Source organism: Centroberyx affinis, unplaced genomic scaffold, assembly GCF_046629955.1.
Source record: "Centroberyx affinis isolate AG114_WGS23_722 - 3 ecotype Tasmania unplaced genomic scaffold, CSIRO-AGI_Caff_v1 ptg000046l_1, whole genome shotgun sequence".
Classification (NCBI taxonomy): domain Eukaryota; kingdom Metazoa; phylum Chordata; class Actinopteri; order Beryciformes; family Berycidae; genus Centroberyx; species Centroberyx affinis.
Genome location: NW_027278759.1, coordinates 431582 through 450087, shown reverse-complemented (window position 1 = coordinate 450087; position 18506 = coordinate 431582). Strand labels below are relative to the sequence as shown.

General features: G+C 42.7%; 1 protein-coding gene across 4 annotated transcripts in view; it reads right to left on the bottom strand.

Moving 5' to 3' along the window:
- ubap2l (ubiquitin associated protein 2-like) overlaps positions 1-18506 on the bottom strand; it is a 28654-nt gene that overhangs the window by 8857 nt on the left and 1291 nt on the right. For 3 of the 4 annotated variants that reach the window (XM_071517642.1, XM_071517634.1, XM_071517658.1), the window contains exons 2-24: positions 18193-18330; positions 17555-17632; positions 16622-16732; positions 15144-15318; positions 14142-14243; positions 13931-13976; positions 9319-9363; positions 8353-8459; positions 7936-7995; positions 7779-7831; positions 7469-7554; positions 6910-7090; positions 6328-6529; positions 5808-6145; positions 5064-5236; positions 4206-4326; positions 3601-3640; positions 3264-3462; positions 3027-3093; positions 2314-2644; positions 1835-1923; positions 1635-1688; positions 1404-1485 (exon numbers count right to left, since the gene is read on the bottom strand). In XM_071517642.1, coding sequence (XP_071373743.1) covers positions 1404-1485; positions 1635-1688; positions 1835-1923; positions 2314-2644; positions 3027-3093; positions 3264-3462; positions 3601-3640; positions 4206-4326; positions 5064-5236; positions 5808-6145; positions 6328-6529; positions 6910-7090; positions 7469-7554; positions 7779-7831; positions 7936-7995; positions 8353-8459; positions 9319-9363; positions 13931-13976; positions 14142-14243; positions 15144-15318; positions 16622-16732; positions 17555-17632; positions 18193-18288 — 2836 coding nt within the window. In that variant the 5' untranslated portion in view covers positions 18289-18330. The remainder of the gene's footprint in view (positions 1-1403; positions 1486-1634; positions 1689-1834; positions 1924-2313; positions 2645-3026; positions 3094-3263; positions 3463-3600; positions 3641-4205; positions 4327-5063; positions 5237-5807; positions 6146-6327; positions 6530-6909; positions 7091-7468; positions 7555-7778; positions 7832-7935; positions 7996-8352; positions 8460-9318; positions 9364-13930; positions 13977-14141; positions 14244-15143; positions 15319-16621; positions 16733-17554; positions 17633-18192; positions 18331-18506) is intronic. The other variant, XM_071517650.1, reaches the window with a different exon arrangement.

Below are 18506 nucleotides of genomic sequence, written 5' to 3'. Positions count from 1 at the left end.
GCAGAACTGAAAAAAAACAGTAAAAAAAAAAAGTACAGTGAGGTGAAACGGCAAGCAGACAAGGCTTATTCCAAAACGAGAATGAATCTGGAGTTGGCTTTCAACCGTTGGCGAGTATTGAAGGAGAGGATGGGGATGAAAAGCAACACGAGTTGGCCTGTTTTCTGTTGGACAGGTAGGGGCCGGTTAGCTTAACTATCAGCTTTTCTACTACGGTAGCTAGCTGGAGGCTCACGACAGACTAGCTCTGACCAGAACTCCAGTTACTCTGTATTAGAGTTCAGGACCACTACCGTAGCCAGCTTGGCTTCTAGATATAAAATGATTCAACAGTGGTTTTGGTTGCAGGAGGACAAACCCACTGCCAAAATGCTGAAGCCCAGAAACGTCCCGAACATTCACAAATAAGAAAATCCAGGCAGAAGGCAGACTCTCTGTAGACACACACTGTCACAGACTATCAATGGGCCATAAGTAATCATTGAGTAGGGTCATTTTTGGATGAGTTTGCTATTTCAAGGGGGGAGATCCTGCTCAGTATGCCTTTAAGTTTCTGAAAAAAATAAAAATAAAAATCCAAGACAAACAAAGGACATAAACAAAAGGAAACACCAGCAGAAAAGACTTCCCTCACTAATCCATTAATCTCTTAGAGGGAAAGGTCATTGCTAATCATAACCAACAATGATTTAAAGTTATCCCACTGCCCTATATCTTTATGACAGGGCACACAGTCACAGTCTCATAGAGACTGATAGATAAGTACATTAATATGATTGGGCAAGGGCAAATTGGGAGTGCCATCGCTGTCCTATAAATGATCTGTTGGTATTATATCTAGTTAATGAGTTTACCAAAACATGTGCCCAATATTATCCTGCTGTTAAAACCACCGTGTGACCAGTGAAAGGGGGCGGGGCATTGTCATCCTGCCAGGCACAGCTCCCACCAAGAATCCAACATGGGATGCATCTTTCATGTATTACAACCACACCTTTCTACTAGGACTGTTGGCATTTCAAACTAATGTACTCTAGTGAGGAGATAAATAAATAAATCAGTAAAATGAAAACAATCAAACAGAGAAAACACACCAGAGTGCATCCAGTGCCCACATCTGTGTAACATCAACACCCATTCAATACAACAGCCTAACTCTGACTGTATCTGGTGATTACTGCTATAGTTGCTCTGACACACACTGACTCCCTATATCACCATGGAGACGCAGAACAGGGTCAACTGGTGCGCACTGCTGACATGTAGTCTCAATCAACCTTGAAAGTTAGGCAGGGAAATAGGTCGCACATAAAGCTTCTTCAACATGCAACTAACTGCCTAGAAGAGAAAGCAAGCTCCATCTTCATTATGCAAACAGACCAAACTGCTAGAGGATGTCTCACCAGAATAAGGGTTGCTGGTCAGGCTGCCATCTCTGCCAGTCAGTGCCGTTGTGGGGGTCGCAAAAGGGATGCTGTAATAATCCTGATGGCATGCAAAGGCAGAGAGAAAATAATCAGGCTTTTCATGGAATAAAAATTTGGTTATGAAGCAATAAATATATATATAATGACTTTTGTAAAGACTTAAATTGTTGTAGCAGTTGATCTTTATATTCACAATTCAAAACTCACCAGCGGTATTCTGGTCTGCAGCATCTGTAGGTCATCATAGCCGTACACCTGAGGCTGAGCGAGACAAAGGATGTGTCAGAAAACAGCATTACTATGATTCAAACAACAATGTGGTAGATATAGGTATGGATCAGATTAGATTGAGCTTGTCTTCAGAAGAGGAAAATGTCATCAAGCATGGTGCGGTGTCAGGAACTTACTGGGTAGGCGTGCAGTAGTCCAGGGGCCATGATGTACGGGTTGGGCAGCAGAGGGGGCACTCCAGGGGGCAGGTTTGGAGGTGCTTTCCCTGTATGCACAAGACCATGTAAAACATAAAAAAATATTTTTTCTATTTGCTGAACAAGCCAAGGCCAAAAAAAATCTACTTAAATGCCAATTCAGAACAGAAACTATAAATACACATGGGTCAAAGTACATGCAAGTTAAATCTAACTCACTGGTGATGCTGCGAGTCTCTCTATCCGTATTAGAATAGCAAAGTTATTAATTCTTAACATCTTACAGTGTGTTGACACTGCAGATAGACCATATATTTCAAAGTACAATCTGAAACATAAATGACTTGAGTAGGAATCTATGAGTGAGGCAGCGTGTATCGAGCAAGTGTGTATCTCACTACAGTGTTCTTCTCGCATCTCTTTTTGCATCTCTAAAAAGTCCATGTCTTATGTCTTACCTGAGGATGCTGCAGAGCTGCGTGAGGATGAGGAAGTAGCTGAAGAGGGAATGGCTGAGGCTGCTGTGGAGACCAAAGCAGTGGCGGCTGCGGCAACTGGAGCACCCATGGAGGCAGTGTTGAGGCCCATGGCCAGACTGCTGACAGGGCCGAGGCCGGAGGGGGCCGACACCGTGGAGGAACCCACTGAGGCCTGAGGGCCCCCTAAGGACACCTGTGCTGCAGCAGCCACCGAGGAAGAGGAGGAGGGGACTGATGAAGAGGCCACGGCTGAGACGGAGGAAGGGAAGGAGGAGGAGTGCAGGCTCGAGTCACCGTCTACACTGGGGTGCTGTTGAGACGGAAGGAGGGCAGCCAGAAAGATGTGGTTAGGATAAATGAGATTACATTTCCATTAGGGTTAACGGACAACTGTCTAATGTATCCGCTATCAGAGGAAATGCAGCTTTGGAAATGCTGCTCACAGAGATAGAGTCAGATACACGCCCCTGCATAAGCGTGTATGCACACACAAACACAGATAAACAACATAAGTGAAGACCAACTCATGTTTTCTCCGACTGGTTAAAAAAAAAAAAGAAAGTTTAACGTGCTCTTTCAATGAGCACGTAATGCAAAAGACAACATGCTAACAAGATTTTCCCCTGACGAGGTTCTTCCCTTCCCAGAAAGGCTCTGGTACAGATACAGACACAAACACACAAACGGCTCACCAGTAAGCTTGAGTTGGATGTACGGACTGAAGATGGAGCAAGACTGTTCTGTTGTGACGGCAGAGAGCTGTACAAGGAAAGGTATGATCAGAGCATTTCAGGCATGTAGGCAAGATCCATCACCAAATAAGACAATTCACATCACAATTCCTAATACTCAAGTCCCTCCAGGGAACATAAAATTAAATGTGAATTCATTCACCAGTTTATGAGTGTGTAAACTCAGTTGAATCTTACTTGTTGTGCTGAGGTGGGGGGATGGTGCTTGGGGGCAGGTCTTCACTGTGCCCCAGAGCGCTAAGGGACGTCTGATTGGATGAAGTCAACAAGGAGGCGGGACCTGAGCCGCTGTCCGTCAAAGTGCCCATGTTGGAGACCGACACCGGTGTGACCGAATCAGAGACCGGCTTCACTGATACTGCAGGGCCTGCTGCAGCTGGGGAGTGAGAGAGAAAGAGGAGATTTCTGGAATAAACTCTGATCTAGAATGGAGATTGGGAAACAAAAATCGGATGACGAATGCCAAATATACAGGCAATTTCAACAATGCCTGAAAGAATAACATGACACTCACCTTCCACAGATTGCGTTGCCTGTATTGAACTGAAACCATTCTGTACAAAAAAACAAAAAAACAATGAAGGTGAGCTCACAGGTTTCTATGGAAACAGTCCATTGATAAGTAGTTGAAGGGTTACGGGGCTCTTGGCAACAGAATCACCAAGAACCTCATTTGATGTGCAGAGCATTTTAACAATAGGTCAGGTTTGAAACCATTAGTGCATTATCATGACCTAATAAACAAAACAAAAAAACTGGAAGGTTGAGGGATGAGAGGATAAGATGATTCAAGTTGTAAGACCATCTACACTGAGCGTACAACTTATTAAGAACACCTGCTACACTTGAATCCAGGCAAAAGCAATGCTCTCTTACTGATATGACCTACAAAACACACATCTGTCATGAAAAGGAGTAGATGAAGGGGAGGAAACAGGTTTGTGGTGGATTTTTAGGGCAGCGAGAGGGTTACTCATCTACTTTGCCCAGATCACCAACTTGGTCAGGCGGTTTGAAACTGCAACCCTAATAAGGTCACTTCTCTAACCTCAATGCTAACCATGCTTCACACAGAGCATTTATCAGTTTAAGTAAAAAGGAGTGAGACTGTAGCCTCACCTTGGGCTGCATATCCTTCTGAGGGGAGGAGGAGACTGAGGGAGGATAGCGGCGTGTCTGAGACGCTCTCTGATCATACAGGTCCATCTGGTTGGGGTTGGGAAGAGCTGAAGTTGACTCACTGGGGATTTTAACAGCACAGACACGAACACGTTAGAGAACAGGGTCATTTTATTACACTGTAATTTGGTTGTGTTCTTGCAAAGTAGTTTGTGGTTCTGACTTGTACTAGGTAAAATTCTAATTAAGATTAATATACATTTTTATGACAATTTGCATTGGTATGAAGAAGCTAGCATTATGACCCAATACTACTACAAAAGGCTGTTTGATTGATGTTTTTCATTTCTCAAACAAGAGGCACTTGAGCTGCCTAATGTCCTGCCATAATCACCATGATATATTAAACATAACCTGTTGTGCTTATCAGGTAATTAATTAAGCTAATTAATGTATTAATTAGCAAATATTTCTATATCAACATACTTGTCTTCACAAACACAAGGGGGTATAAATATAAACTCCTTATCTTAAAGCATTAAGGAGTTATAGTAGTTTCCAGAAAATCAATGTTCCTCATTAATATACAAATTCATGCAGCAAGGTGCTCCAAAAAGTTCCTATCATGTATTGTTCTTGAGTTACTGTGTTCACAAGAATGCGTCTACACACAGACAGACAAGACACCACCATTATGACCAAATGTCCTGCATGCAGTACCACAGCGGTGGGACATACAAAGACGGCAATCACATCAGTTTCTCTTGAACTGAGAAGTGGTTCCGATATGGTTCACATCACATCTGCCCACATGTTGGAACACCTTTGCAGTGTTGTCTAGTTGAGAGATGTACACACCTGCTGGGGCTCGTGTAGAGGCTGTTCTGAACCTGGTTGGCCAGTGTGGTGGTGGTGGGGGTGGAGTCATATTCTTGCAGCACTGGTTCAGACCCAAACTGCAGCGCTCCAAACTGAAGATTGAGGCCAGAGATGTCTGCTGAGCCAGGCATCTCCACCGCCATTGCCGGAATCTGAAGTAACATTTAGAAGGCCGTTAGGTAATGACAGCAAGGGGTGATTATGCAGTAAATCTGCAACAGCAGGCAGGAAACAAAGTAAGATCAGTGTGGATTAATGGACTTCATGATGACAGATGACATCTGTACAATATTTTCATGAATTGTCTTGGCCCAATTGCTTTGGTCTATTGGTATTCCCTTAAATATCCATGATGGGGAGGGCCTTCAGCTATGGAATGTGATGACAATGAACAATCCCCAGGATCATAAATCCCCCTTCTTCTCCAGGTGTAGCTACATCAGCTCGGTATGTCAAAGAATTGATATCCATCTTAGCTAAACTCAAGCCTACACTTGTAAGCAGCTAGTACACAGTTCTTGTGACTGCCTCTAATTTCTTGCCCAGATACAGTCAGTGCTCAATATGATGTTCCAAGTGGCTGGGCAGTATGAATGATATCAATATGTTATCATTCATGAAAGATTTTGTGTGCTTTTTTTGTGCGATTGCAAAAATCAAGACCTGCTCCAGGATCAGGCTACCAGCAGTGTTTAAAAATTGTTGAAATACAGTTGCAGTTACCTTGGTGGTAATGGAGGTCCTCTTCTTCTGCTGTTTGAGTTTGTGCTGCTGCAGTGGCAGTGGACTGGAGCCCTGGGCGTCTGAAGAACCTGGAGAAACCTGCTGACCTAGAGATGGGACCGCCACCATTTTGGGGAGGGAAGAGGCAGGGGGAGGCACCACATGGGGCGAGGGTGTTGTCTGTTGGGGCAAGGAGGAAGCGGAAGAGACGGAGGAAGGAGGCAGGCCTTTGTCCTGCAGGAACGCATCCAGCATGGACGAAGTTGAGGTGGTGGCCTGGTAGGGCTGGCGCTTCGTGAAGGGCGTATGCACCGCAGACTCTGGCTGAGTCTTCATATCTGGACAACGGAGGAAGAAAAGGAGGCAATTAGAAAGAAAGACTGAAAGCAGTTCTTACATCCATTTAAAAAGTAAACAATAACCATGTTTAAATGCATTAATGATTATCACATATCCTCAAGGGGGTTGAAAAAAGCCAGCAAATGTTTTGCAGAGTAGACACAGCAGCGTGTCGTCTCACCATATTGCCCCAGTGTGGTGGCACTGGTGTCCCAGGAGGAAGGGGTTGTGTTGGGAGGTCCTGTCTGGGAGTGCTGGGCAGCCAGCTGGGCCAGTGCCTGGGCCGTTTTATACTGCTCCAGGAACTGGGAGCCAGTGGTGGTCCCAGTGCTGCCTCCTTTAGGGTCGCCCACATCCCCGAAGCCCTTGCTCAGCATGCTGACCTGCAATGTTGGAACATAACACATAGGACAACATATTGTTTAGAAAAGAACAAATGTAGGTCATAAAAATATAAGCTAATTTGCGGCAGGACGTTAGTAGTGTAGACATGTGGTCCATCTGGCACTGACAGTTCATTTCTGATGTTGTGTTTTGAATTTCACAGGCTATAAATCATAGATTACAACCAGTTTAATATTTTGGACATAAGGCAGAACCTAAATTACCATAACAAAAAAAACAAAACAAAACAAAAAAAAACATCCTGCAGAATATTGCAAGGAACACAACAGACCAATAGTGTACAGAGGAGAGTAAGAGCCCATGTACCCATTTCATTAAAAAGGTTCAGTATGATGACAACTTTTTCATCGAGTCTCACCATGCTGTGCTGGGTGTAAGGGGTGCTGGGAGATGTTTGGGACAGTGGCACCCCTTGCTTGGAGTTGCTGAAGACCAGTGACTGGGATAGGGAGGGGGGCTGGGTGGCCTCCATGGGGGGGTTCTCTGTCTCCGAGGAGGAGGATGGGGGAGTCTTCCCCAGGAGCACCGCAAGGTCAATCCTACAGCAAGGCAGAAATATTCAGAAGCACAGAAAAATATTTAGGAACATGATCTATGTCAACTGAAGCAGCAATCCCTAGTTTTTTTTTTTATATTCTTAATCATTGCCAGTGTTTGGCCAGTTCTTGCTACTTTTCAGATCTATGTGAGGCTGTCAATTCAGCTGTGTGGAGGAAACGCCATTCTATTCCTTAACAACTAGCGACTCCTAGTGATTGGACATACGTGTGATTGCCAAAGTCACAGTTCTTATAGACAACTTGTTACTTTTTTTCCTTTGTCAGGTGAATTCACAACAGTTGAACACTTCAATTTCACTTTGAATCAATGACTTTGCTGGGAAGCACAAGTCAGCCTTAATGGTGTATGGGACCCACCTCTGTCCTTTAGTGATGGTAACATTCTCTTGAGGCAGAGGCATGGAGGCCACACTGGAAGCTGTAAATATCTTGGTCTCAGACAGCTACACAGGAGTAGAGAAAAAAAAGATGAGTTATACTGGGAGGGAAACAAAAACAATCAACACAAACACATATGCATTTAAAAAACATTCCAGTCTTCCTGGCCAAAATTCATTAGCAATGTGCACTAACAGTTGCATCAGAGCCTTGATTTTTCTTTAGAAGTGCTCAATTAAGCTTTTACAGTTGAAGCACGAACATAAAGTTGAACTCAAGAGATACTCACATCCTCATTCCAGTCCTCAGTGCCCCATTCCTCTGTAGCAGTCCTCCAGGCACCTAAATGTGAAAGAGAAACAGTTCAATACCAACGTAATGGGCAAACAGAGCTTCAAACAGAATAAGAGATGCATAAAAACAAGACAGAAGAAAGACAGGCTTACCAGGAGCGGAGTCAAACTTGGGCTGGTAATTTGTTCCCTCTCCTGCAGAGTATTCCAGCCCTAGAAATAAAGATGGGGGTGAGGAGATCAGAGTCGGATATAATGGAACGAGATGGCTACCCTCTTTTCACCTGCGCACACCGACATTGGCTCAAAGAATTGGGAGGATGACAATATGTCAGGGATTCAGGTAGGTGTAAACAGTGTGCATGGTCAATGAAGAAAGCTTCTACACCCAACATCAAAAGGAAAGTCTTCTTTGGCATGCAAGTAAACCTTCTTTTCATCTTCACTGAAGGAACTTCCTTGGGAATCTCTACATTATTTTCAACTTTGTACACATTGAAAGCAGGTGCTTTATTGATTATGTTAATTTCTTTTAATGGAGGGTAACATTTCTCAATAAATTTAACTTACTAGCTCCTTCCTCTGGCTCAATGCTGCCCGTGTTGTTCCAGGTGCTACCCCCTCCGTAGTTTTCTTCTGTCTGGGCTGGCTCAGCGTAGTCAGCAGGGTTGAATGTTCTGGAAAAGCGAGCGATAAAAGAGTTCATTACTACAGTGTCTGTGTCTATCTACTGACTACATTACCAAACAGTTGAATGGATATCTGTGCTATCGCCTACATCAACCAGAGCTGGGTGCCCACACATACAAATCTGGGGTCCATGTTGCATCTTCTCCACCACTGGTCTGGAGAGAGTAAGTGGAAGCAGATCCCTACCCAGTTCTTAAGGGCATCAAACCAGTGGACACCAACTGATCTGGTGGCTGGTTTTCTCCATAGCACTTTACAGTACGAGTGCATGAGTACAGCATGAATAAATCCCTAACCCTGGCATTTATATTGTCACTGGCTAATCATTTAACTACAGAACCACTACAGGAGGAAGTGAGGTTGTAGCAGGAAGACAGGAAGAGGAAGTGATAGGAGACTGAGGTGATGCGGTCACTGTCAGCGAAGAGTATGTGCAATGGTAGGCTTATGAAACAAGGAGCCGGTAAGCATCGAAGCACTGTTTCACTGTCCCTCATTATTAACTCTTGTCTTTTTTTTTTCCAATAACCTTAACACCTCCATGTATTTTGAGAAAATAACAGCTGTAAAAAAAATCTTTAACTTTTAAAGCTACTTGATTTCTTGCTGCCAACAAGAGAGTGTGCTGAACTTCACCAGCAGCCTAGTGAAGTACAACACTTGCTTTCAAGTCAAGCAACTTTCATTTATGTCTAGAATCTGGAGGATTCCTTATATTATATATTTGGGGCTTGTGTGTTTCTAATATGTTGTGACTATAATGTCTTTCATCAGATCATCCTGTGTCATGGCACTAAAATCCCCCCGCAAAAAGCAAAACTGACACACCAGTGGCGGTGCACTCACCTCTCATCTCCTGAAAAATCATATCTGGGCCCCTTATCAATCTGGCTTTAGAGGAAAAATAATGGCAACGATTACAAGAAGCACAACAATGGGAATGTAGAAGATAAAGCATGTGTTTTTCAAGCAACTATTGGTTAAGTATTGAGTTTAGGGACATCACATGCATTGTCACTATAGATTCTGTACACTTCCAAAAACACATCTATGAACACTGCACTGTGAGGGCAGTGGCAGCTCTCTACAGGTGTTAGATCGTTAAAAACAAAGGGCTAACATACACTAATAAAACTCAACTACTTCACACTACTTATCATACAGCATCTGATTGAGAGGAAACAAGTTAAAACACTCATGCAGATTCCAAACTCAAGCTCCAAAAGCCACACACTCCAGAGCAGCAGCGTAAGCAGAAAGCCCTTCAACTTGCATGTGTTGGGAACAAACACTCTAATTACCTGTCAGTCACTCTACAATACATGGTAGGTCAGTGTGACTTTACCCTGGGTGGGTCATTACACAGTCCAAGAAACCAAACTCACCATAAGCCCTAACCCACACACACACACAGAAATGGTAGCTGGACAACCATAGTCATTATACAACAGCAAATGCAATAATCCTCTCCACTTACATAGTGTACCCGTCAAAAATCTGAAAAACTTAAAGACCCATGTCAGTGACTTTAAATTCAGTTTGTGCTGTTGGCAATCACCATCTTAAAAGCCGTTGAATTTTGTGGTAGCATCTCTGCTGAGAATCGAACTCGGGTCTCCCACTTGAGAGTCTGCAGTCTAACTCCTTGCTGGCCGTGTGACCCATGAAGCGGTGAACAGAGCGACCGACTGACCAACCAACCGACAATACCATCCATAGAGCCCCTGCTGGTGTGGGGCTAAAAACATCTTTGCCTTCATTTTCACAAAAAACATACGCATTTTATGGACCCACCATTTGCAACTTTAATGTGCTTACCTCAAATACTGTCATCAGGACTATTTTCATAACTTTAAGTTAAACCACTATCATTCATATTATTCATGCGTGTGTGGTTCTGAAAAGAATAAAATATTAAAAACTTCCTTTAACTGTGATTCATTATTGACTAGCTTAATCACTAAAAAGTGACTGCAAAAACTATTAGGTAGATGAATACAATGGGTAGTGAACTGCAATAGTTAGATGAAACCCACTATCCCAGAGTAACAAATGAGACGCTAAAACAATTGTTGAGTATCTGCTTATCAGGCAGACAATTCACCTTATGTGATTTCAATATACCACAGCCTGTCGTGGGTTATCAATTGATTGTCCTTGGCACCTGTCAGCGCACTGTTGTGTCAAATCAAACTGGCAAGTAACAACAAAGCGCACGTGCGTGGGTTCACCTTATATCCTTATAACACATCTGACAAGTAAAAACTGTTAGAATACCGTTACAAACACATGCAAGCAGTTTGAAGCATAGACATAGATAGTTTTCACAGTAGGACGCCCTGTTGGATTGGCTAAGATGCAAAGCAGTTTTGCGCCTGGCACTGGTTCCTGCACTGTCTAACACGCGACTTCAAGGTTCCTAACATCAATATGGCGATCAGATTAAGGAGGATCGCCTGCATTACGAACAAAAATTAGCCTAACGCTTAAAAAAGTAACCGTCTGGACAGAAGACAGTAATCAGCTATCTGGCCAGCAGCCAGCGCCTGGGGAAAACAGAATTTCATCTTTGTATTCTTGGTGGATATCATGTATCATTATTCCTCCAAGCACACTAGTCATTAAAGGAATACACCGACTTCTTGACAAATCTCTTTGATTAACTTACTGTTGAGCAATGAAGTGTGGTAGCCGTTTCACTGGTGTGTGTTAGGGTTGTCAAAAGTATCGATACTTCGATAAGTATCGATACTAAAAATTTTAAACAGATACAATACCCATTTGCAACAGTATCGATACCAGCAGTGCTTTCTCTTAATGAAAAATCAAACATATTATTTCTCCGCCTCCACTACCCACACATACACTCTGCACTGCTGTGTACAGCCTTGGCGAGGCACCAAGAATTAAACATTTATCATAAACGTTAACGTACCCTGCACATCATCCGTTTTAGTTTAGCTGGCAAACCTACTTGATAACGTTAGCTAGCTCTGTAGCTAATGTTTGGTTTGCTAGCTAAACTAAAACGGATGATGTGCAGGGTACGTTAACGTTTATGATAAATGTTTAATTCTTCAGTGATGTTGAAACGGGAGCTTTCGCTAACCTCTCGAAATTCTTTATATAGACTGGCGTGTTGGTCCTTAAGGTGCTTCGCCAAGGCTGTGCACAGCAGCGCAGAGTGTATGTGTGGTGCCCGGTTTTCGACCGGACTGTCCGGTTTTCGGATGCATTGTCCGCGCCCGGTCAGAAGGCTCGACTGGACGTTGAAATGTCCGATTAAAATCCTTCTGCCAATAATAATCCACTAACTCTAGCCCTGCTGATTTTTCCCTATCATTGGTGGGTATCTGTTGCTTCAACAAGCTAAAAGTGTTCTGATAGGCTGATGACTAGAGCAGGGTAATCTGCTGTGTAAGTGCAAAGTTTTGAATGAGTTTTATTGGGCCTACGTTATGGAGAAGCGTGCGTCTGTCTGTTCGTCCATCTGTCTCGTTTGCACCGGGATTTCCCCCTGCGTTGTCGGATATTAAGGGACTAGTTTGGGTCTCTGTGTCTGTGTTTTTTGCTTAGTTGCTTACAGTCTATGCTGCAGAGGCCAGGAGGCAATATGATGTTTCACATGCTTGTGCAGTATAAGCTCACTCCCCTCAATAAAAAAGAGCAAATCATGACGGCGATTGACACCTGTCAATCAGAAATGTGTTGTTTGATGTCAGACAACTTTAAAATATTGTTCTTGTATTAAAATATAATTTTAACATGAAAACAATATTTAAAAAAAAAAAGATTGAAAATTCATTTTTTTCCCCCGTGGTATCGAAAATGGTATCGCATATCGATATTTTCCTGGGTATTGTATCAAAGTTAGAAATTCTAGTATCGTGACAACCCTAGTGTGTGTACAGTGTTAGTTTGCTTAGGTGCATGCTAACATTTTTAAGCACACCAAGTATGTTAAGTGGATGGTACAAGCTAGCTTAACATCATCTCAAAAGCATCAGCGCAAGGCACAAATTGCCACACAAAGAGGCAAAACTGCTGCCAATCGTCTTATCACACAACATTACATTGATCAAAGAGCTTATCTGCCCAAAAGCCTTTGTATTCCTCTAAATACTTTTCTGCAGCAAGACCAAGTGGGGCTCACTAGAGACAAACCCAGCTCAAAACGTTTACAATGCAAGATAGAAGCCACTCAGTTTAACTGACACTGAAACCAAGCTGGCAAACCGTCACTGTTAGCAACAAGATGTTTGGGGTGGAGTCCGGGGAGGGGGAGGAGGGGGCAGGAGGTGTTACATGAAAACCTATTGGCTAGCACTGCATGCTATTGTAAGTGGGAAGCCCGTGCTCTCAGCTCACTCAAACATGCTGCTTAGTCTGGAACCAGCAAGAAACAAAGCACATTACAGTATTCCTTGTAATATGCAATAGGATATTTTCTGAAGCATTTGTACACAGAATAAGAATACGCTCACAATTGTGGAACATTTTCACACGATCAGAGAAACTCAGGGCGTAAAAATCCCTTGAAGATGTATGACACTTCCTAACCTTATTGTTACTGTGCACACCACTTCAATAAACATCCTACTGCATATTACAAGGAAGCTCTTTGTTTCATTTTGGTTATCCCCTTAACTTCTGAGCCTCTGTTTACATTTATGACACAGTTAGCTTGGAACTACTCGACCACCACTTTCTGTCTCAGCAGAGGTGAAAATGACATTCAGGCTCGTCTTGAGGGGAAGCCACTCAACCCATGGCCTCACCAGAGGAAGCCACATAATGTCAGACTTGCTCCTTCAGCAAACCCCAACAAGAAGCTTTAAGATCCATAATCGCAGTGAATTCTCTCATTACACCTCATTGCTCCTTGCTTATCATCAACGGGAAGGAATTAGAATGACATAACATGACGCCTACTGTGATGCTGCCCGTTTAGAAATGACAGTGAAAATGAAATGTGTAATGAATTAAGAATAATGTCATCACAGCTGAAGGCAGACCCACTTCCTCCTTCATGACACAGACTAGGACAGGGGCTGCCAGTGAGAGACACCAACACATAAATAAACACGTTACTCACTGCACACACGCAAACTGATGCCCGATATAGGCAAAACACAAACTGAATAAAGCCATACGCCAGGACCAGAGAGCAGAAACATTCAGCGTTAACCAGTTGGGTTGCTGTCACTCTACTGAGTGGATCTATCCAAATTTCACTTTAGATGAATTGTTTATAGACACCATGCACTCTCTGAAGAGTTGAGTTACATAAATGCTGTATTCGACCCACGCTGTTCCATTCCATTGGCTGACGTATGTCCTCCCTCCTTTGGATTAAGGCTAAACAATAGGCTGGGGTCCTGCTCTCTGGTGACCATGGCAACAGGTAAAAGAGGAACAAAAGGCCCTCTGGTTTTAGGCAACGCAGGTGTTCCCTTACCCCATGCCCTGCGCCGAAAACCTGCCTCCCCGCCGTCCAGATACTCCTGGTGAGACATGGGGAATTGTGGGACAATTGGTACCAATTTAAAAAAAATAAATGAATAAAAAAAGAACCCCCCCCTTCCTCCCCACACCATTTTGATTAGATACATTTCCTATACATGAGGTCCACTAATGGGGATGTGGGATGAGGCGGGGTTGTCACTTACCAACGGTCCCTCTTCCTCTGCCCCTTCCCCTTCGGCCTCGCTCTGTGCCTCTTCCAGCTATTCCAGCCTTGCCACCATCCAAGCCATTCTCCTGACCACGGACTTGAGAGATGAAGAGAGAGAACGGCATCAGACATGATCACTATGTCACAAGTCCAGAAGAATCATTTAAAACTATCAATTCAAATAAGCTTTATTGGCATTAAATACTTCAGTATCTGTTGCCAAAACAAAAAAAGTGATAAAAGTAGCAATAACAACTATAAAAATAACTGAATAGAAAATTGCAATTATTCAATCACGCAAAGAAAAATAGAAAGGTTTAGTAGTTAGTCCAAAAACATCAAGTCATTTCTGCCAGCTTGTGTCTTCAGCACTATCAACATGTGTTGTAGTTCATCGCAAAACTGTTTTAAAAAAATGTGTGATGCTGTGTGAGAGCCCAGTATAGCCCCTCTTTCACAATGAAGGTGAAGGAGGAATCTCTTGCTGGCTTTCATTTTGCTGTGGCACACACTGTCCCCCCTTCAGGACCATAGTTAGGGCTAGGAAGGGTCTACTGGTGTGCTGCCTGACATGTTCCGTTAGTGACACTAGATTAGATGGCAATAGAAGAAACCTACAAGAAAACATTTGCCATAAAATAATGAACAGCTACTGAATGAGTAATTTGGTGTTGGCAGTAGCATAATGAACAATGTCAAACTTAGTGAGTATTCTTGCGTGTTACAGCCTGTACTGGTTTGGGAAGCGGGTGGAGTTCTCTCACAGAGAGAAAATTAAGAAAGCCAAAAGCAATTCCAAGCTAGAATGCAGGTACAGTAGAATTAAAATAGATCATTCTACAATAGTGCATCCTGTAGTTAGTTTGATGGATTGAGGTTTCATAAACCAAAATTAAGAATAAGCTATCAAATCAACAACGAGGACACTTGCTGAAAGATGCTGGCCAAAGTGAAGAAATGAGACTTAAGGAAAAAACAAAACATAAAAAATCCTTACACTCTCGTCCCCTGCTGGCCCCACGGCCCCTGCGCGGGGCTCCACCTCGACGACGTGCCACATCCCTCTCTCCTCCTTTCTCCCTGTTCTCCTTTCCTTCCTCTCCGGTCTCTGCCTGGCCGGTCTCCTTCTGGCCCGACACTCCTTTCTTCTTCCCCACCATTTCCCAAGAGTCCTGAGGAAGAAGTGAAGACAGAGTCAGACCACTTTTCCTATAAGGACAAGTCCTGCTGAGCATACTGAGAGCTTTTACTGAACCACCAAGGGGGAGAAAAAACACATTCAAGAAAGTGCAGGTTAACACAAGTCAAGTGAATTAACAAATCACTGCCATTACAACATGCAACCACCTAAGCCATGCCAATATACGGTCGATACAAAAATATTGGCAGGGTTGGACAGTAAGGATTGCCTGATGGTCCGGAGCCAGCACAACATTGTCTTGTACCAGGTAATTGCTCAGTCAGTGGCCCAATTGGGAAAAAACAGAAGGTTCTGGCCCACAGCTCATTGTTGTGCTTTTTCTGAACAATAAGATTAGATGCCACTTCTGAGTTTGTCAGGGATGCAGCAACTCATAGTTGTGTGAAGCAGACATGGCACTGGCTACTTCAAATTACAAAGCAAAAACTAAAATCAATCCTGTCCTGCTTGTCGGTGATTTCCAAGTAAGGGATATCGAGCCAGCTCATTTTTAAAAAGGCACCGAAAACTTGCGCAAACACACACTTAATGAACACAAAAACAGCACCGAGGCAGTATCTTGGCAAAAAGACTCCCTGACAACCCCTTATCAGGTCTGATTAATGTATTGGCAAGACGGATGAATCAAAGACTTGCCAACTTCATGAATTTCTACTCTTTTTTTTGTTTCCTTTTTTTTCCTCCATGTTCTACTGGGTATATTCACAGAAAAGCTTATATTATTTAAATATTAGGGCTCATCTATGAATACAATAAGTGCAACAAGGGCCAATTCATACTTTGTGAATGCAATTGTATGATTTTTTTTAAATAATTCAGTAAAATTCCAATCACTTTTTACCTTTTTGTCATGTATTTTTTCAATCATTTGCTGATGTACATTATAAACATGTTCTAGAAATAAATTAAATTTATGAAAAAGAAGTTATTTTCATTTTTGCCTGCTGGGCCAGTGAAAACATACTAGGGGCAAGTAGACCTCTGACATATTGACCCGACCAGGCAAGTGGAGAAAATTCTTCATGATGAACCCTGATTGGTGCACCGCTTTTACCCATTACATGCATTCATGCAGTTTTAGAGTGGGGGGCCTAAAGTAGGAAACCACCAGCAGTGTTGTCACACAGTGTCACGCTGTACCCATCAATCATCACAGGAGCAATACTCCTACAGTTAGTGTTAGTGTCATCATAGTTATCTAACCCAATGTAACGCTGTTTACTCCGGGATTTGGCCCTCACAGCACTAAGCCCTCACACAAAGCCAATACTCACAGTATCTGGGCTGCCCTCCAGCAGCACGTTGATGGCTCTGTTGACATCTCCGTTGCAGTCGTGCAGCGCGATCATAGACTCATCCTGGTCCTTGCCTGTGATGTCAATCAGCTGGAAAAGGAAGAGTGGGATGATGAGACACTGGCCCTGCACAGAGGTGACCTCAGCCGACACACCTGGGGCCTGATTTATAAAGGTTCTTATGAAGCTGTATTAAAAAATTATCAACTGGAAATGTAGCAATATCAAAAGGCAAATATAATTTCTATCATTATAGAAGTAATATACAAATTAATGTGTCTGTCTAGTCTAACCACTGTCACCCTGCTGCCCCTAATAAATTCGTTTTTATCATGTTCTGATTGCCTACTATGATCAAGGACTAAGTAAACAAATGGATTTATAAAATCAGGTCCTGGTGACCTGTTTACAAAAGTAAAACAACATGACTTTTCTGACCTTAGAGGGTGTTTTTAGCACTTGCCTGACAACGTTTTTTTTGGTAAACAGTAAAGCTGATCCCACTACTTTCATAGTGGACAGATCAAAGCTAGATTTAAAGCCAGATTCTGCATGTTTACATTACAGAAATTCTCTCTACAGCTAAAAATCTTTAAGCCAGGTGGAAAAGGCCTGTTTTTTTCCTGTGTAAATAGGATCTTGTTGGCTTGGGTGTGAATTGATAAGAGTGTATCTAATGCTAGACTTAATATAAAGCAAGGATGGCAGTGACACTGGCTTTGTTTACTTCTGAGAACTCAACTCAGTTCTCAGCAATTTCAGGCTACAATAAATTTGAGGACATCAAAACAGATTTCATAGTATTTGTTCCATAGTAGTCCTGCTTTACCATTTTCACATGAGCCAGAGAGACCACACAGGGAAGCTGTGTGTGGGTGAATTGGTACGATGGGATGCTGTGCATCTTCTCACCTGTTTGACCTTCTCTTCAAAGTCAGCATCATTGTGGTCCGAAATCATCTGTGCGAGTCGGATCTGCTCTGCGGTAGCCTGTTACGCGAGAAAAGAACATCAAACATTTGAGTCAACAAAAAATAAGCACTACTCATGTTTTCTTGCGGAAACAGAAATGACAAACTTGCATTTAGCCATTCATAGATTGATAGATTTCTAGTTACAAATGATTCTAAAAACATCAACTCAGAATTCAACAACTAGCCTACATTTTGTCAAGTGTGAGACCATAGCCTATGTTAATCTAAAGAATATTCTTTGTAATAAAACTGTAATTGGCAACAGTATTCATATGCTCTTACAAAGCAATAGTGCAACAGAGCAGCTTTGCCTATAAATACATGATGTAGGGACTGTCATGCAAAATTACATTGTGAAATAATAGTCAATTGTTTGAGTATGTGTATTATATATGTAGAACTTAGTGGTAAACTGGTTTTGTAAAAAATAAATAAATAAATAACTAAAGGCCCAAAAAACAACTTTAGAAATACATTTAATTTGATAATATTCAGCTCTGCTGCATATCACTGAGCCTCAAGGATGGGTATCTCTGTGCATGTCCCCCCTGTGACAGGTGGTAGAAGTGAGGGTACCTGAGGCCTCTGCTTGTGCTGTGTCTGGCTCTGTGTCTGGCCCTGTGTCTGCTCCCAGCTGCCCCGGGCTCGGTTTCCGCCCATGGACGTCATCATTTACAGTATATACAAATAACAGTATTTACAAAGGGATAACACCTGAGGAGGAAAGGATGGATAAGTGTTACAGATAACTATGACCTACTTTATGTCAAGTACACCTGACACACTAGTCCTTCATAGATCAATGTCGTTTATGGCCTAGCGGGGAAAAGAATACCAACAGTGGTATCCAGGAAGAGATCAGCAGCGTCGTTTACAAACATGAACTTAAA